The following is a 20034-nucleotide window of genomic DNA, read 5'->3' on the forward strand; positions in this document are numbered from 1 at the left end:
GGGACCACACCCAGGCCCTCATGCACGCTAGGCGAGCACTCTGCCACTGAGCTGCACCCCAGCCTCAGAGCGAGCGCTCTGAAACGAAATTGATGAGACCCGCCATTCCCATGCCTGAAGCTCTGTTTCAGGAGAAGGTCGAATTCCCTCTCACCTGCTCACCACAGCATTTTATCTTCCTGGCACACAGACCACCTTCCCATACATGCATACAGGCACACACACATGCACACATACATGCACAGAGTCATGCCCATGCAGACACACATACATGGACACACACATACATACAGGCACACACAGATACAGACACATGCATACAGGCTCACATGAGCACAAACAAGCATGCATACAGGCACACACAGGCACAGACACATGCATACACACATGCACACATGCACTTATAAGTGTCCAATAAATGTTAGTTGAGTGTGGCATTTCCATGTAAGTTTGTTGGTCTCGATCACTGTAACACTAGTGTGAGGTGGCATTAGGGGAAACTGGGTGAGGGATAGCTCTATGCTATCTGCAGATTTTCTGTATGTCTGAAATTATTCCACAGGTTTGTTAAAATAGATTCATATTATCAGCACTATCATTTTTCCTTGCGATGTCCCTCTACGACATTGACCTGTAATGGCTGCCGTGAGGGGATAGAGACCCTGGGGCACACAGAAGGTAAATGCTCGTCCTGGGCCCCTCATTTCAGAACACCTAGGAGGGATCTGCACACAGATTTAAACAGGGGTAAACATTTACTGAGCCCTGTGTCGTGCCAGCCACCACCTATGCGCTGCGTCATGAGAGAAGATTGAAGGCAGAGCGTCTCTGCCTGCAAGGTCATCAGTAGAGGTCAGAAGGCCAGGTTTGCACAGCAGTGAGTACAGGGCGGGGGACGGGAACTCGGCTCCTGATTCAAGGACTATCCTAGTAAGCACATACCAAAGGGTGAGGGGTCACGTGCAGTCACAGTGAGGCTGTGAGCATGGGCCTGGCTGTGTGCGACTGGGTGGCAGAGCCTTTGCCCAGCATGCACGAGGCCCTGGGTTCCGTACCCAGTGCCTCACACAGAACAAGAGAACGGGACAGGCCTGGGGTTGGGCAACTGGTCTGACTTTGCTCTGAGCTAGATGTGAGAATAATTTGATCAGGTGAGGGAAAAGGAAAGCTGCTCAGGATCTTTGACTTGGTTCGGCCGTCCTGTCTTCTTCTCCTTTCCCTCCTCGAGCAGCCCTGGATGCTGGACCAAGCCGGAGTCCACGGCTGCTCTCTGGAGCATTTCCTGAAAGGCGGTGCTTTGTGCCGGCAGCCCTGGGTCCAGCACGGTCTGCTTCCCACCTGTGCGGATTTGAGCTGGTGGCTGTGTCTGAGCCTCAGGAACACCAGGTTACCTGTGGCCACCTGACTTGGCTGTGGCGAGACGTGTAGCCCAGTGAGAGTGTCTGAGCTGGGCAGGACGCTGGGTGTGGAAGGGTGGACCTGTGTGCTGCCTCTGTGAGCCTCACTCAGTGGCCCTGTCCGAGGCTTGTGTGGTGTTCCCTGGGTTGTATGGCTCAGAGTTTCTCAGGGAGGCATATTTGTGATAGGAGAGGAGGGACTCTGGGGCTGTGGTACTTACGAGTTGGGTCACCACTGGGTGACAGAGGTCAGTGGCTTCACAGGCCTGGCCTCGGATTTTCGCTGTTCAAGTGTGTCATGACTGAAGGGTCCTGTGGTGACAGAGGTGGAGTGTGGGGCTGGGCCACGGCCCCTGAGGACATCCTGGCTCCGCTACCTGTGTGCCTTGGGGACGGGCTTAAATCTCGTTTCTTGTCTCCCTCCCTCCAGGAGTTGGTTTGGGGCATGGTGGGTGCTCACTAACCATGAGCCAGCTGGCTTTTGGGGTGGTTTCTCTAGACGGTCTACCCCGTCTCAGGGAGGGGCCGGCACTGGCAGTGCAGGAAGGGTCCACTCTGGAATGACCACCCGACAATTTATTTATTTACTAGAAGGCTTCAGTCTCCGAGGCTGCTCGGTGGCAGTGGGGGGCAGAGGGAATCAAGAGGGAATTGGGCCAGGGTCGCACAGCAGGAGGCGGGCTTGGCGCTAAATCAGCTGCGGGAATCCCGCGTGGACCGAGTTAGCGCTGGTCTGGAAGAGCCGCCTGCTGACCTCCACCTTGTGCCCGGCCTCGTCGTCCGCCTCGTCCTCGTTGGACTTGCGGTGGGCATTCTGGTAGACCACTGCACACACACCTGTGAGCCAGGCAGCCACCGTGCCCGCGGCAAAGATGCAGAAGCCGATGAGCAGCAGGAAGATGTAGTCTTGGCGGTCCAGGTGTGTGAGGCACATGTACCTCAGGGGGTTCCCCACCTGGGCGATGGGCCACCCCGCCAGCTCTGTGGGCTTCACGCAGGTGGCGTTTTGGCCATCTGTGAAGAAGAGCATAGCGGGAACTGAAACAGCAGAACCCCCGAGGGGAGCTGGGGGTGCAGACCCTCGTTGCTCAGTGTGGACCCTGTCAGGAATGCAGTCTCAGGCCCTCGCAGGCCTGACATCTCGACACAACTCCAGGCGTTTGGTGGCACATTAAAGTTTGAAAGATCTGCACCTGGGCTACTTCCTCCTCCAGGCCAGTGCATTCAGGACGTGGGAACGGGTCTTGGAGGCTCCTCAGGGAAGGACAGACCCCCGGGCCCGGAGGCTGGAACCACGAGGGGATCTGTCACGCAGAGGAACGCCCCGGCCCTGTGCCTTTTGCTGTCTCCCTCTCCTCCCTCATCTCTTCTCGCCCCTTCTTTTCCCATGTCACCTGTCCTCTCTGAACCCAGCCAGGGACCATTGGCACCACCTAAGAGCATCACAGAACACTTGCCTCAGCTCCAGGAGGGGCGAGACTCCCGTTCTCCCCAGGAGAAGCTGTGGAGCTTGGGGCACAGGGTCCCCAGCGGAGGAAGCTCCCTCCCCCGGGGGTCCACTCTCTGGCTCACAGGGCCCGAGGACCTTTCTCGTGGCTGACTCAACTCCTGCTACTCCTCTGAGCACCTCCTCATACTAGCACACAGACTTCAGTACGTGGCAGAAGGAAAGTAGGCTTTGCAGCTGGACGCACGGGGGCTGCAGCCTAGACTCTGTCACTAGCTAACTGTGCAAACTTGGAAGGATTCTGGACTCTGTCTCTGAATCCCACTTCCTTGTCTTTCAAGAGCAAAGACTGACACCTGCTCTGAGGGCGGTGTGGGGGAGGGACAGGCGGGGTGGCAGGGTCTGTGCAGAGTGCTCGGGTGCTGTCCAGCCCGCACCTTCCTAGCCCGTGCGCTCTACCCTGCTGGTGCCGGGGCCTGTGTGGGGGTTCGGCTGCATTTGTCCAGCACACTTTTGATAAATGAGCTCAATGCTGGGTTGAGCCGGGGCTGAGATCACCACAGTCAAAATCATAAGAGCAGCTAGTATTTACTACACTTCGCCACTTGCTGAGGCTTCACAGATGTTATCTCACCTGATTCTCCCAGAAGCCTCAGGCACACGTCACCATCCTTGTTTTGCAAATAAAGAAACAGAGACTCGGGAAGTTAGCTCCCAGTAGCCCTCAGAGTCCAGGCAGGAGACGAGACAGAGAAGACTAGAAACTGAGGAAGCTTTGCAGAAGTGGGAGCTGCGGTTAGAAGGTACCACAGAGGAGCTTCCTTCCACTGCTGGGCAGGACTGGCTGTGCCAGGGCATCCATGTGCATGGTGACCCAAGAAGCTAGGGAAACAGGTCCACTTGGGGACATCTCAGTGGGAGCCCAAAGCAGGAGAATCAGAGAAATGTGCAGGGACAGGTGTTGGCTGGGGAGTGGGCAGTGGGTTTGGGTGATGGGAGAGAGGTCTGCTCTACTTGGATAGCTGGACCTTGACTCTGCCGAAGTACCTCCATGAAGTCCCCCAGGATGACGATGGGAGGCCAGCCATATTGTCAGGGCCTCCCTGTCGGAGGGAAGCCAGCCAGGGACTGCCTCACATGCTCTGTGTGCTACACCCCAGAGGAGAGGAGAGGAGGACCCTCTCTGGAGGAGAGTGGACAGCAGGCCTCAGAGCTGCACCTGTGGAGAGGATCCAAGGGGAGGGGCTGGGGTCGTGATGTGAAGGGCAGGGACTCAGTCATGCCCCGGGACCCTGTCCAACCAGCCTGGCTCGGGACTCCAGGAGGCTGGGGAAGGGGCCAGAGGTGCTGGGAGATTCTTGGGTTCCATCAAGAGAGGGCTCAGGGCACCTGCCTAGACTGCCAGACACAGGACACGCTCGGAAGATGTATCTGGGAAAGAACAACGTAGGATTCTGAGGGTCTGAGCTGTGTCTGGGGGGTTTATGTCATTCTATCTAAAAAAAGATGAGGCTTTTAAATCGGGTCTTGGGTGGCGGAGATGAGACTAAACATTGAACACACATTTCCCATTTCGCAGCGTTAACTTGAAAGGCGAGATCAGGCGCTGCTTTGAGTGCATTGTTCGGCTGTTAAGTAGGGGGCGTGGGCGGCTCTGCCGGGAGGGAGGCAGGCCCGTGTCAGCCGTCTGGAGCTCCAGCCCTGCTCCTCCCTCCCTGCTCGCCCGAGGTCCACCCCCAGGCTCCGGCCTGTTCACCTTCTCCAGGACTCACCCTGGCCCAAACCCTCCTCTGACCCCTCTGGGGCTCAGAATGGCACCCAACGGGCGCTCAGCAGCCCCTCTCCCTTTGGTCCCGCGCGGGCAGTGCCTCCGTGCTCTTCCTGGCCCTGGCGGCTGCCTTCCTCACGGCTGTCTGCATCAGTGGGGTTCCAGTCTTGGCCTGGTGGCTCTCCTCCGGGGTCCTCCTGCCACGGGCCCAGCTCAGAGGCTCCGGCCTGGCGCCCTGCCCAGCACGCATGGCGCCTCTGCTTCTTGCGTGGCCATGCTCCACCCTGTTCTGCCTGGCACGATGGCGCGCTCCACACGTGTCTTGTCCCTGTCAGACACTGAGCTGGTGACGGCTTGAGACACCTACGGACATATTTGTTCCTGTTAATAAGAGCGCCCGTGCGTTGACCAAGTTGCTGGATTTGTAAATACTTGGGGACTTCCTGGTAATATTTTTAAACGATCGGGTTCTAGTTTAATTCCACTGTGGGCCGAAACAAACTCTAATTTTGATCCTTTGAAATTTCTTGGGAATTTGCTTCATGGATGAGCATAGGTCAGTTCTCGTGATGTTCCCATGTGCTCTGAAGAAGCACGTCTGCTTCTGTCCAGCTCGCTTCTTGTGTCCCGTGGTCACGGGCCTCTGCTCTCTGACGGGCGTGTCGCTGTGGCGTCTGCTGCCTCTGGGTTGTCATTAGCCTGGTAGTTGTCTGCTGTTCCCGTGAGCGTGTGGAAGTCTCCGGCGATGACTGCGTTTGTCTCCCCTGGGTCGTTGTGTCCCGCGTCGCTTTGCATCTGTTCAGGAGGTTAGAGGCCTAGAAAGCTGTGGCTTCTGTCTTCCTGGGCGTTTTCCTTCTAGACCAAGCGGCGTCTTTCTCTCTAGTAATGCTTCTCGCCCGCGAGGGCCCGGGTTTGAGGGTGGCGGGCTGCACCGAGGCTCCTCCAGGGCCTGCGCTGTGCGCCTTCTCACCCTTCAGTCTTCCCATGCTCGACGTTCAGCACCTTCTTCAGGCAGCGTGAGGCTGGGCTTGTTCTCCCCCAGGACGGTGCTGGCCTCCCTGTGGCTGCCCTGCTCTTGGGTTGGTCCCTCGTTCCTCATGATTTGCTTGTTTGCCCCACTTCTTTGGAGCCCCCTTCCTTATCCTTCTTGGCTTCTTGTTTATTATTTTGTTTCCTTTTCTTTCTTTTCTTTTTTTAGCTCATTAGCCATATATTCTTTTCTTATCCTGGTGTGATGACTTTGGAGGTCAAACACCTATCTACTGATCCTGGAGCCTGGATATTGCTAGATATTGTGTGAGGTACTTCACAAAATTCAGCTCTGAGCTCCCCTGTGGACCACCCGACAGCTAGTTTTAAATATTCTCATGCCATGGAATGAACAAACTACAATCAGTTCTTTCCTCTCTGCAGTTCTTGATTTCCTTGACTGTCACACAGGGCCAGCAGGTACTGTTGTGCATACTGTGCACTATAAAACTGCAGGGGCCTTCATTCACATTATAGACCGGTGTCTAGGCCCTGTGATCTCCCTTCCTGTGGCCTCACTCCAGCAGGTCCAGGGCATCTGCCCCAGTTAATGTGCCCAGGTACAATTACAGATGTTATTAATGTTTAACTTCTTGCAAATAGTTCCTAAGGAATCACAAATTGATTTGTCCATTTCCGCACACAGCACGTTGCTCACAGCAGAAAACATGTCTGCCAGCATGGGGTGCAAGGAGGGATCAGTTCCTGGGGTGCAGAACCACCCGAGTGCAGGGCCCTCCTGCAGAAAGCGGCCTGGAGCCCTGGGGTATAGAAGGAGCTGCTGCCTTCCCTGGCCTGCAGAGGGACCCAGTTCTGGGTAGGCATCTGCTGGGGGCTCCCTGGGCTTCGTGCCTGGAGGAAGGGGGCCCTCCTAGGAGCCCCTACCCCTGCACTCGCCTGGGAATCTTCCGGGCTGACTTGGGGGCACTGCCAGGGAGACCGTGGCATGGGGAGGCCTCCCTGTCTGTCATCTGCAGTGGCCTCTTCAGACCCCTCTCCACAGGCGAAGCCGAGGACACTGACCCCACCCGCCCGAGCACCGGCAGAGGCACAGGCTCCGCCTCCTTCTTACTTCAGAGGGATCAGCGTTGTCAAGGGGCGGATCTGCCACCTCATCTCTGTGCGCTTGCTGTGAGCTCCAGGATGTGCGTGTCTGTCTGTCCTGCCCCCGCTGGATCCTGCGTGTGCCTGGCCCAGACAAGAACTTGGGGCATTGGACGCCTTTGACACCACCAACCCTTGGCTCCTGCCGCCACGTGCTGCTGGGTTGGAGGAAAGGGAGGCTGGGTGGTAGAAGACCCCAGGGGTCTGGGCCCCTCGGACCACCTTGGTGGCTCCACCAGGCGATCGCCAGTTGCCACTTGCCCGGTGGCAGTCTGGGGAGGACTCAGTGAGCCCAGGGTGTGAAGCCCCTGCTCAGGGGAGTGGGTGGTCCCCAGGACCACGTGGAGGCTAAGGCTTGACCTGGGAAGGACACCCGCTCTGTCCTCTGGGATGCAGAGGAGGACCAGTGTGGGGTGGAAGGGCCCCTGGCTCCCTGGTGTCAGAGGGCTCCACACCCTCCATTGCTCTGAGAGCTGGGTGCCAGCAGAGGCTGTGTGGGGCCACCTGTGTGGCCCGTGCCTGGCACACAGTGGGTGCCCCAGAACGTCTGCAAACGCGAACCTGACAGAATGGTGGGTTACTGCCCAACCTCCCACAGCCCGACCTCCCACAGCCTGACCTCCCTGTCTTTGGTCTGCTGTTTGGGGCAGATTCCTGGCTGGAACTTGAAGGAGTCACTGTTATTCTGGGGTAGCCCAGAGGAGGTGGCTCCCTGGCAGGGAGCCTGCACAGGCAGTGTATCGACCCTGCACCACAGGCCAGCTGGGCCCTCGGCCTTGCATGTGGTCCTCTGGGCATTCTAGTCCGGGCATGGGCTTCTACCTCTCCCCACCCATCCCACAGCTGTTCCCCTGCTACGTAAGCCAGGGTGCAGCTCCCACCCCTGGGCCACCGCCAGCCGTCACCTGTCTCTGTGATGGAGCTTCACTGGACACGGTCACTGCCATCCGCTGCAGATTTCCTAATGCGGCCAATGACACAATTGGGTGGTTGGAAGGGGGACCCAGTGAGTCTGAAGTGTCTACTGTGGCCTCCACAGAAACCGTCGCCGACTGTTTGAGCCGTCCCTGGCATCCTCAGGTCTCCCAGGTGGAGCTGTGTCTGTGGAAGCCCAGATGCCCCGGACGTGGACAAACAACTTCTCCTGGTGCCCAGGACCTCCCCTCTTGATAGGCAGTGCCGAGTTTGAAGGTCAAACATGATTCACGGATTCCTCACCCGTAGAGGAGACCTGGAGGCTGGGGAGCCCCGCGGGACTGTTTCCTGCTCACAGGCCTGGTCACAGGGGGAGCTAATGCCAGGCTGGACGCCCCCTCCTTGTGACCCTTCTTGTGTGTTAGCCATCCAGCAGGAGAGAAGCCCTTTCCATCACGAGTTGGGCAAGGTCACAGTGTAGGACCTTCAGATGACGCTCCTACCCAGGGCACTTCTGCTGCCCCTTCCAGGGTAGGTGTTGGTGGTGTGACGTCTGTGGCTGCAGCAGGCTGGGGGGCTCTGGGGCCTTGGAAGCTAAAGATGGGCCTCGAGTTGCCACTCAGTTTGGCTTAGAGCTGGACGTGCTCAGTGACCAGCCACGTGCTCAGAAAGCCATGCAGTGGCGAGCAGGTGACTCAGACCCGCATCAGCGGGTGGCGCCACCACTCCCTGGGGGTCCCGTCCTTGCCCGCCTCCCACGGTCAGCTGGAAGCACACACCGAGAGTCCTGCCTGCTCAGAGGGCTGGAACCCGCTGGGTCCCCGCCGCGGCCTTCCCAGCTTCAGTGAGCCAGCAGCCATGTGCGCTCGGGTGCCAGGCTGGGCCCCTTGGCCCCGCTGATGTCCACTGGGGCGATGGTGCCCACACCTCACCTCACCGAATGCTGGGCCGGAGCCTCCGGCTGCTAGAAGATACACCGAGAATCACCAGGGCTTCCATTCCATTCCGGACTGTTGTACTCGGACGAGTCAGATGTGACCAGAAAAGGCGAGGCACACGGGCAGCTCCGGGTAAGAGCTGTGGCCCACGCTGTCATTTTGAGGGCTCTACCCCTCCCCCAGGTTCCCTGCAGACGGTGACCCCAGCTGGAGGACAGTGTCTGCCTGCGCCGCTTCTGTCCTCGACGCTGCGTTCAGGTCGGAACATGCAAATGACTGCTGGCTCGCAGGTCCCTCAGCTTCCCCTCACCTCCACTGTCCCTGCCTCCAGAGTGGCCAGGGGCCCCAGTCCATGTGCCCCGGGCTGGGTTCCTGGGGCCGTTGGGGCGTGAACAGTTTCTGGCTCTCTTCTGGGCGGGGCCTCGGGCTGGGTTCTGGAGACAGACGGGCTCCCACAGAGCTTCCAGTCCATCTGAGAAAATGACAGACTTCTTAGTTACCTGGGATTGTGCCCTAAGCTAGGGACTACCAGGGTCTGCCTTCCACATGCTTCCTGGGGTCCCCACCCGGCGGCCTGCGGAAGGCCCCTCCTGGCACTAGCTCTGGACCCACCCCGAGGCCTCGCCAAACACCCAGGACATTGCTCAATACCCTGCCAGGCTGACCCGGCTCCCCTTATGCTGGGTCCATTCTCTGCCTCGTCCCCCAGGGTGGGAGCTCCCCCCCGGAGGGGCTCCTTCAGCCTCACACTGCTGCTTTCCCAAGGCCTGAGTGATGTGTAGGTCTGACCCCAAGCTTGAAGAGCTTCAGACCCCAGCCCGCGGGATCCTCACTGGGCGTGTGTCAGTGCCTGGGGCTCTTCCTGAGCCACTCCTGCCCCTCTTGGGTTTGGATATCTGTGGCTTAGAGCTCAGCTGCACCCTCTGGGCTCTCCCAGGAGATTGTCCTTCTGGCCCTCTGCAGAGGACCATGAGGCCAGGGAGTTTGTTAAAAGGTGCAAGAGCCAGGTGGCCCAGCAGCCGGCAGCCCGAGCTGCCTGCTGCCCAGCGGTTGTTTTTGGCCCTGGTCTTCATCTCAGTTTCCCTGATGGGGAGACGGGCTGGCATTCATGGTGGAATCAGGTGAGGACCTGAATTCATTCTGGGAATCTAAGTTTTGGCACAGTCGTGGGTGACTTTGTGCTTGGGGAGTTGAAATGGGGCCATTATCCTATCACAGCAGTCTTGAGCGTGGGATGCAGGAGCCTCGGAATGAAGCTAGGATGTTCCCTGCTCAAGATGCCCTCAAGATGACTTGGACCTGAGGTGGCTCATGACCCAGCCCATCTGCTCCCCGCAGATGTCCCTGCGTGGCTTTGTCCACCGCCTCTGCGGCACTGTGCCCAGACTCCTCCTTGCTGTTTGGGCTCCACCACGGGGCTGCCGCAGGCCTGATTTAAGAGCTGACATGGAGGTCCTCAAATTTCCCCTCATTGGTTATCCCTGGTCATCAGCCACTTTCTGAATTCTCACTGTTGGTTGTTATTCCCTGTCAAATCGCAAATGTCGGAGGCAGAGATTTCCGAACATGACTAGCCATTAGCAACTTAGTGCAAATCAGTTTGCTCAGCAACGGGAGCAGCTCCTGAAGGCAGGGAGCATGGACATCGCCACAGGGTTTCTGGGCACTTGCACTGGCTGCTCACTGAATCCCAATCTCAGGCCATGAGTCCAGGGTTCTCATGTTTGCTGGACATTGTGGACGCTGTCTGAGCGGGGGGAGCAGTCAGGGCTCTGAGACCCCCGGGGGGCTCTGTTCCAGCCACCCTCAGGGTGCTGGGGTGGGGAGTGCAGGCCTCCGGGGCCTCTCCTTCCTTGGTGCCCTTCCCAGCTCCACCACCGCCCTCTTCCAGGAGACCTCCGTCTGGGCGCTAGCTCTGTTGGGCTCGCTGGGGCCCTGCTGCCGACTAATGCTCTCCTCTTACATCACGTGTGTCTTCCCTTTCTATTTAGGTCCGTAATCTGCCGGCACAAGGAGGCTTTGAGATATCGGATCCTGCTCCCTTATTTTAATGACAAGAAAAGTGAGACTCAAGCAGGACATAACTTTCCCCCAATTACCCAGTAGCTTTGTGGACGCTAGGACAGGCTTCCCGGCTGTCCCCTCCATGTCATGTCTCTGTAGCCCCGTATTTTCTTCTGGAAGACAGGATTATGACTTTCTCTGTGATAAGACCACCCCAGCATAATATTACCATGCAGGGCACAGCATGAGCACGTGAGACTGAACAGACCGTGAGGGGTCTGGTGGCAAGGAAGTATGACCCTGGAGAGAGCACAGAGCATGGACATTGTAGCTGTCCATGTTGGGCTACACTCCAGGATGCTGGATGCTACAGGTTCAGCTTCAGCACCCCACGGTGAAGGCTGCTCTGACCGCTGCGCTAGCTACTGCCTTGAGTGACATTTATAGGAATTGAAATGAAGTGAAATTAAAAATGCCCCAGTTGTACTAGTTCATTTCAAGAGCAGAATAGCCACATGTGACCAGTGGCTACTGCTTGGAGACCACACACACAAATGGTTTCTACCACTGCAGAGACTTCTGCTGGACAGCACCGGCCAGACATTGGGGGTGGAGGGACATGGATATGGGAGGCCAGATCACTCATGAGTGATCAGAGCTCAGAGTCGCCTGTGCTTTTAAGAGCATCCTGAGAAGCATCTGGCCCTGTCCTGCTGGAGAACACTCAATTGCCACACTCACCTTCAAACAGCATTAGTGACTGGAAAATCACAGCTTTGGCCAGGGATTAATTCCCCTGCTTGCTGACCTGGGCTAAAAGGAAATGGAGCGTGTGGGTGTGTTTTAACCCTGTGCTGCTGGGCCCATGGAGCACCCTGCCTGCCGACACCCAATGACGTACCCCGCCCTCTGCCCCAGCTGTGCTTCTCGTGTGTGGAGGAGAGTGTGAACCCTGGGCGGACCCCTTCTCAGTCCATCTGGTGAGGACACCATTGGAGGGTCCCTCTTGACTCACTGTCAATGACAGCACCGTACTTATCTCTTGCCCATCTGGGCGTGTCAGCCTGCCCTTATGCTGGAACAGGTGAGCGGACGCTTGGCTTCCTCTCACCTGTCTGCAGGGGGCGCCCTGAGCTAAAGTGTCGGGGGCCACGTGACTGCCCTCCTGTCTCCCCGTCCTCTCCATTTCCTTCCGGAGCCTCTCTTCCTTCAAGGTTCCCCTGTTGCAGCATCAGCCTCTGGGATTAGATGTCCTGAGAAGGGGCTCCTCCTGTGGAGGCATAAAGGCCAGTGCGCTTGCGTTGTTCTTCCCAGGGGCTCTGTGTTTCTGCAGGGTCCTCTCCAAGATCTTGACGCTTTTTTGAGACCCAAATGGTGAACCTCTAATGGATAATTTCAGCTCAGTGCAGGCAGCAATGGAGAGGTTTTTCTCAGCATTCTTAAGTCATAAAGTCATGCCACAGGGACCTCTGTTTCTCAAGGTCCCATTACCCACATGGGACTGACTCTCTTGCCTTCATTTCCAGAGTGCTGCCTGGGATCTGTACCTGCCTCTGGAAATGGAATGTTCTTTTAAAAAAACAAATTTTTCATTCAGGAAAATGTTAGAGACTTTCATAGATGGAGCTTTGAGTTCCAGATTTGGCGGGTGAGGAGCAGCCCCTTAGCTGAGGTGTCCAGCCCTGAGTCAACCTGGATCTGGGCCTCTGGCTTGGTTCTCCAGGATCTGTGTCCATGATTGATTGAGTCCCCAACTCTTTCCATGATTCTCCTCACCATTTCTTGGAGACTGGAGTCAGAGGACCTGCTGCTTACCTTCCCACACGGTCCTGCCTCCGGGGAGAGTGCACTGTCCTCTGGCCCCTGTGTACTGAGCCTTGGTGCGTCCACTGCTCGGCCACGGGGCCACTCAGCTGCTTGGTCTCTAGTCTCCTGCATTTTTCTTGTGCTGCCACCATTTGTTCATGGAGTGCTCTGATGCCAGGCTTAAGCTAGCGGCAGTTCATAAACACTCCCATTTCTCTGTGACAGCCCGAGGTAGGTTGGTTCTATTATTATCCTGTCTTAAAGATGAGGACATCCAAGTTCAGAGAGGTTCAGTGGCTTCTCTGAGATCTTTCAGGTAGTAAGCGGTAGAGCCAGAGTTTTAACCCACGTCACTTTCCCTGCGGGACCTGAGCTCCTACAGGGTCCTCCTCCACGGCTGTAGTTGGGGCTGGTCTGAGTGCGTGTCTGGGCACATCTGGGTTGTTTTGCTCCGTTTAGCTCTGCTGTGCTGACTGGACCTTGGGACGTGTGCGCGGTGATCTGGGGTCCTGTGTCTCCTGCACAGCCCCGGGATCCTGCTGGCGACATCCGTCAGCACTTGCTCGGTGCAGAGGAGCAGGGCAGTGGAAGCCAGTCGCGTCGGCCTTGCTGGGCCAGGGCGGTGCACGCCAGTGGCACCGTGCTGCCCTTCCTGCTGCTCTCAGGCAAACGTTCCCAGTGCCACAGGCAGCGCTCCTGGGGCTAAGGTAGACCAATTTTAAATTGGTTTCTGCTTTATAAACAGCCAGGTGACTCAGCTCATTTCTTAAAAATTCTTCCTTTATCCTGAAATATGGGTACACCCGGAGAGGCATGGGTTCTGTTCTAGAACAAGTTGGAGATTCCCATTTTGGTAGCCAGAGTGATATAAACAGATGTTCAGACCATTAGGGTTCAGAGTTCACTAAGAATGTCAGTCAGGAGTGGCCACTGCCCCAGGAACATCATCATGAGATTGAGGGGAATCCTGTGTGTGGAGGTCTGGCTAACGGGCCGGTGAGGCCCTGTGAGTCTGGCTGTGTCCAGCTCTGTGTGTGTGTGCGAGTGTACGAGTGTGCACATGTATCTGCGACTGTGTGTCGTGTGGAACACACCCACGCGTGACTTGCACTGTACCTATGTGTGTCCACTGTGGGAGTCCACGAGTGTTTTGGGATTGTACACGTGTGAGGGAGGAGCCAGCCTGAAGGAGGCCCCTAGGGGAGCGAGCACCAAGACCTGAGGGGTTGGCAGGTCCCGCCATGCCCGTGTGACTCCTCCAGTGAGAACCATCTTGGGTGTGCTCAGGGGCTCTGTGCGAGGAGAGGAAGCTGTGGTCCAGGTGCTGACCGCGTGCCTGTACCAGGGCTGACGTGGAGATGCTTGCCACGTGACTTGTGAGCCAACAGCTGGCCTGGTTTCATGGAAGAGGCCTTGCTCTGTGTGGTCTGAAAGGGCCCAAAGGACCATGCGTGAAAGGCTTGATCTCCAGCCCCTGGTGCTTTAGGGAGATGGAGGGACCTTTAAGAGTTGGGACTTGGTGGTAGGAAACGGAGCCCCTGGGGACACGCGCTTGAAGGGCAGTGCGGGAAGCTGGCCCTGTCTTCTCTTTCCCTTTAACTTCGGGGCTGCTACGAGGTGAGCACCTCCCTCTGCTCCATGCTCCCCCTGTGATGTACCACCCCCACAGAGGCCCAAAGTAGGCCACTGACTGTGTACTGAAACTTCCAAACCTGTGAGCCAGAATAAGCCTTCCCTCTTTTTAAGTTGATTATCTCAGGCATTTTATCACAGTGACAGGAAGATGACTTATTAATACAGAACTGAATTTGAAATTAAGACATTCAAATCATTTCATTGCCACTTACTGGCTGTGTGACTTTGGGCAAGTCACTCTATTTTCTCATTCAAGGATGGGATCTTCCACAGGTTGAGGGCACAAAATTTAAGGGTCAGTGTGACACTGAAAGAAAATGAGACATTGTATGTGGAAAAACTCTCCCAGCAGCAAACAGCAAAGTTCTGTGAACGCTTCTCATGTCTGGCCTTGAGGTCATTCATGTTCTTTTTTTTTTTTTTTTTTGGGTGCTGGGGATTGCATTCATGTTCTTAAAGACATGAAAATGGTGAGCTGAAGTCAGGAGACCTATACCTCTTCGTGAAGTGGGCTGGGGGTTCCTTTGGGCCACCCATCAGCAGAGGAGATGAAATCAGCAGCTGTGGGTGCATGTGTGGGTCCCACTGGCCAGTGAATGGGAGTTTGTTGACCTCGAAAGACAGATTCCTTATTCATATGGCATTTATGAGCGAGATAAGACAGATATTTCCTTCTAACGTCCTTGAAAACATGCAGCGACACAGACCGGGTTGAGCATCCTGCTCAGTTGTGGATTGAACAGAAGAGTCAAGGAGTTCAAAGTAGTCAGCCCGCACATTCCGAGAGACACAGCCTACGAACAGAAGTCTGACGGGGGAGAGTGCGTGGGAGAGAAGCAGCAGGTTAGGGAGGGCAGAGGCCCACACCCCACTCTTTGTAGCCAGGGCGGAAGGGCCCCTGGACACCCCATGGGCGGCACACGAGAGAAACCCACGTGCATGGTGGGGAGCAGAAGGTCAGTCCTCACGTGGGTCAGCCACACGAACATGGCTGGTGGCTCCCGTGAAGGCCTTCGGGGACCCCTGTAGGAACTACGACAATTGCAGGAGGGTGGCTCACATGGACCTAGTGTAGAGAGCTTTCTAGAGACCATCATGGCAACAGCCATGGGGAGAAGTAGCCTATCTGGCTCTTGGAGGAGGTGGTAGAGAGGCCAGGCAGCCTGCCCAGGCTGAGCACCATTAAGGAGGTGGTCTGGAGAGTTCCTCTTGGTTATTTTATCAGCTCAAGCCGAAGTATCCAGGAGCAGGCTGGGCTCCTGGGCACAAAGTCCAGGAGGCCGCACTCAAGTGTGCCCACCCTCTGAGCCTCCCTGAGCGGTGCTTCCAGGGACCCTGCTTGCTTCCCTCCTCCAGGCCCTGCCTGGCAGAGCTGTGGAGGTGCTCCTGGAGGGCAGGAGGGCCGGGTCTACTTGCTCTCACCCTAGTCCCCTCCGCCCAGTTCCTCCGGAGTCTGCCATTTTGGCTGGGAACCTTCTTAGCACCTGGGCACGTGGGGCAGTTTCCTCTGGGCGGCTCCAGGCCCCCTGTGGGCAGTTCTTTCTCATCTCTCTGGGGCTCTGGCTTCACTGGACTCTTGTGCTATTGGTGGAGAGGGAGTGGGGAGGACAAGGACAGGACAGTGAAGGCCCTGAGAAGAGGTTACAGTGCCCTGGGGAGCCACAGGGGCCATGGCGAGGGCACAGAGTAGTGACAGCCAGCTTAAAACCTCCTAGGTGGGACTGAGGACCTCCTCAAGGCGGGGGTCTCCTCTCCAGAGCGAGCACTGTGACCTGTCCCCACGGGTCTGCACGCCTCTGCTTCCTCCTGAGGTCAGCGGGGAGGAAAGAGCAGCCCTCAGAAGGCGGTTCTTCTGCCCACCCTGTCCTCCCCCTCACCACTTCCCCAGCCCCATCTGCTGAACTTCCCTTCTGTGCAGCCTGTGCCCACCTGGCTCTTGCGGCCCGTGAGTGATGGAGTCGACATTAGATCCGGGAAGGCCCAGAGCAGCAGGTTTACAGATGGGGCGCCCCTGCAGGGCGCTATCACTTCCACACACACCATGATACGACTCTGCGTATTAGGTAATATTAACGTACCCACTTTACGAATCAGGAAACTGAGGCTGAGAGAAGTGAGAACTTTTCCAAGGGCAGCCAACTAGTGAGTGCGAGTTTGGACCAGAGCTCAGCCCTTCGGGCTCCTACCCCAGAACTTGCCCACTGAGCCTGGCCCCAGCCCCCCCATGATGGGCCCTGCTGAGCAGGAGCACTTCATCGGGCTCAGCCAGCCCCTCCTCCCACCCTGAACGCCCAGGGCTCCACCCTGCTGGAACCAGCTTCTCCTCCTCCACGCCCACGCTGCCTCACCTGGGTGGCTCAGATGGGACACTATGAGGTAGATGGCGAAGTCCAGGAAGGAGCAGTTGCACTTCCAGGGGTTCCCGCTCAGATACAGGGTCTGGAGCGCCGTGAGGTGGTGGAAGGCGTCGTGGTCCAGGGTCTGCAGGCCGGTGTTCCTGAGGTCCAGGTGCCTCAGGGAGCTGGTGTTGGCGAAGGTGTGCTTGTGGAGAGACAGCAGGTGGGGGTTGTTGGCGATGCTCAGCTGCACCAGGTTGCTGAGCACAGAGAAGCTGAACGGGGAGATGGAGGTCAGGTTGTTGGAGCTGAGGTCAAGGTAGATGAGCTTGAAGACCCCGATGAAGGTGTAGTCCATCACCTCCCGGATCCGGTTGTTCCTGCAGTCCAAGTAAACCAGGTCGCTGAGGAGTCCCAGAGGCATGGCTGGCAGGCTCGCCATCTTGTTGTCATTCAGGTACAGCCTGCGGGTGTCCAGGGGGACGTCCCGGGGGTATTCTGTGAGCTGCACGCCTGTGCAGACCACTTCCTGGGCTTGACACTGACAGTTATTTGGACACTTTGACCCTGATACTAGCCCCATTCCGAAGGAAAAGAGCAGCCACCTGGGACCCGCGCCCGAAGCAAGGGACATAGTAGGAAGCCAGGACCGTCCTCCCTGCGCTTCCTGCGGGCACTGTCCTCTGATCTGAAGCCCGCCCTGGGTGGGGTGGGGAGGGACACTGGAAAGAACTGTAACACTCTAGCTTTGTGCAAGGCAATTTTCCATTACAGAGAGCTGGACAGAAGCTGAAACGCGAGGCCCAATACCCTGCTGCCCAGCTCGGCGGCTGTGCCAGTCCCAGGCGGCTGCTGGGAGCTGGCCCACTTGGCGGCCTTGAAAGTTCTCACCTTCCCCAGCGTGTGCGAGTGAAGGGGAGCCAGGGAGAGCCATGTGACAGTGAGGTTGCCCGTTGACACCTTTGTGATGTCAGCAGCGGGGGGACAGCCTGGCTGGGGGAGAGACACGCCCTGCAGGGGCTGTGGGTCTGTGTGTCCGGTAAGCTGCTGTCCCGGGGAGTCGGGGCTCCGTGGGTCCTGCAGTACGCAAGGTGGGGGACATGCGGGGGTTCACTGTGTGTGTGAATGCCAGTGTGTGCCGTGTCCCTGTCAGCTCCTCACGGAGGTGCGGAGGGTCCACCCAGACTGGACCCCCTACCTGCAGGCACGGGGAACGTGGGGAGGCTCTGGCTCAACGGGGTAGTGCCTAGCTTCCAGAGCTGGTCTTCCCTGGGGCGTGGAATTTGGAGGGGTGCCAACTAGCTGTCAGGAGAAGGTGGGAAAGGGGTGCCCCTTGTAATGACCAAGGGCACTCTCCAATCAGGCTCCCTTCACTGTGATTCCTAGGTTGCCTCCATGCCTGTCTGACGGGGAATACACACGAATACTAGTGCTCTCAATATCTGGAAGACCTATAAGCTGCTTTCCCTCAACAAAGCCCTTGTACACCTGAAACCCGAATTTGAGGACAGGAATGACTGCTTACCCCGGCATTCTCCAGGCCCGGGAGATCGTGAGTGCTCCCCAGGGCTGCTGGGACAGGCTTCCCTGCTCGTCCTTCCTGGAGGATGAAGGGAGCTTGGAGGGAGGGTGGGCGTCTGCAGCGTCAGCTGGATGCTCACCTGTGGAGGAAGACACCTGGACGGAAAGCATGGTGGAGCCGATCAGGAGATAGAACCCGTTTCTGGGGAAATGGGATTTTATTTCTGAAAACATTCGCTTGCAGCTTGCCGTGAGTATTAACGACAGTGCAGCCTGCGTTCAGCACAGCAGGGTTCCTGGCCCTGGGCCCTGGTAAAGGCCTGTCCCAGGAGTGATGTGCACACCTCCTTGCTTCCTCTGCTGGTTTCTCTGCCAAGAGGGAAATTAATGAAGTCGGATGGATGGTGCTAGTTAGTTAATGCCTGCTTGTGTTTACTTACTCAGCATTCCTTGGGTGACTGGCCGTGAATTAATATGATGACTTAGGAGTGTTTCCCTAATTGAAAGTGACCTTATTTAGGCAGAAATTTCAAACACCCACTGTAATGACCCAAGTGATAGTTGTATGGGTTGAAGCATGATTTAATTGATAGAGGAGCCACACTTTCCTTATAATTAAAAAAATCTATTAAAAAATAAGTTCCTGCCTAGATCTTACGTGATTGCCCAGGAGAGAAATTTGGAACTTCAAGTCTATAGAACAGAGTGGGTTCTCCTCCGGAGCCCTGGAGGTGCTGAGCAGGGCAGCCGTGGGGGAGGGGCGGCAGGGCTGTCTGTCACGAGTGCCTGTGCTGTCCTCTCCATCTGCAGGAGAGGGGTCACTGCCTGTCCCTGGGCTCCTGCAGGGCTGTCACTGACCTCCACCTGTGTTTTCATGTTGTCCTCCCTCCCCGACTTCCTCCTGCAGGGGGTCCCCCAGTGTTTTCATGTCCTCCTCCCTCCCCGACTTCCTCCTGCAGTGGGTCCCCCTGTGTTCTCACGTCCTCCCTCCCCGACTTCCTCCTGCAGAGGGTCCCCCTGTGTTTTCACGTCCTCCCTCCCTGACTTCCTTCCTGCAGTGGGTCCCCCTGTGTTTTCACGTCCTCCCTCCCCGACTTCCTTCCTGCAGTGGGTCCCCCTGTGTTCTCACGTCCTCCCTCCCCGACTTCCTTCCTGCAGTGGGTCCCCCTGTGTTTTCACGTCCTCCCTCCCCGACTTCCTTCCTGCAGAGGGTCCCCCTGTGTTTTCACGTCCTCCCTCCCCGACTTCCTTCCAGCAGAGGGTCCCCCTGTGTTTTCACGTCCTCCCTCCCCACGTTCCTCCTGCAGAGGGTCCCCCTGTGTTTTCACGTCCTCCCTCCCCACGTTCCTTCCTGCAGTGGGTCCCCCTGTGTTTTCACGTCCTCCCTCCCCGACTTCCTTCCTGCGGAGGGTCCCCCTGTGTTTTCACGTCCTCCCTCCCCACGTTCCTTCCTGCAGTGGGTTCCCCTGTGTTTTCACGTCCTCCCTCCCCGACTTCCTTCCTGCAGTGGGTCCCCCTGTGTTTTCACGTCCTCCCTCCCCACGTTCCTTCCTGTGGAGGGTCCCCCTGTGTTTTCACGTCCTCCCTCCCCACGTTCCTTCCTGTGGAGGGTCCCCCTGTGTTTTCACGTCCTCCCTCCCCACGTTCCTTCCTGTGGAGGGTCCCCCTGTGTTTTCACGTCCTCCCTCCCCACGTTCCTTCCTGCAGTGGGTCCCCCTGTGTTTTCACGTCCTCCCTCCCCGACTTCCTTCCTGCAGTGGGTCCCCCTGTGTTTTCACGTCCTCCCTCCCCACGTTCCTTCCTGTGGAGGGTCCCCCTGTGTTTTCACGTCCTCCCTCCCCACGTTCCTTCCTGCAGTGGGTCCCCCTGTGTTTTCACGTCCTCCCTCCCCGACTTCCTCCTGCAGTGGGTCCCCCTGTGTTTTCACGTCCTCCCTCCCCAACTTCCTCCTGCAGAGGGTCCCCCTGTGTTTTCACGTCCTCCCTCCCCACGTTCCTTCCTGCAGAGGGTCCCCCTGTGTTTTCACGTCCTCCCTCCCCGACTTCCTCCTGCAGAGGGTCCCCCTGTGTTTTCACGTCCTCCCTCCCCACGTTTCTTCCTGTGGAGGGTCCCCCTATGTTTTCACGTCCTCCCT

The 20034-nt window shown here is 57.4% G+C and overlaps 1 protein-coding gene across 1 annotated transcript; it reads right to left on the minus strand.

Annotated features, from left to right (window-relative positions):
* Nucleotides 1-1972: 1972 nt before the first annotated feature.
* Nucleotides 1973-17042, minus strand: LRRC52 (leucine rich repeat containing 52). Its single transcript, XM_079106986.1, has 2 exons — nucleotides 16392-17042; nucleotides 1973-2411 (listed from the first exon to the last, which is right to left on the minus strand). Exons 1-2 carry the CDS (start codon nucleotides 17011-17013, stop codon nucleotides 2086-2088), a joined length of 948 nt encoding a protein of 315 aa, XP_078963112.1. The 5' UTR covers nucleotides 17014-17042; the 3' UTR covers nucleotides 1973-2085.
* Between the last annotated feature and the right edge of the window lie 2992 nt (nucleotides 17043-20034).

The sequence above is a fragment of the Sciurus vulgaris genome (genome assembly GCF_902686455.1).
Source record: "Sciurus vulgaris genome assembly, chromosome: 12".
NCBI lineage: Eukaryota > Metazoa > Chordata > Mammalia > Rodentia > Sciuridae > Sciurus > Sciurus vulgaris.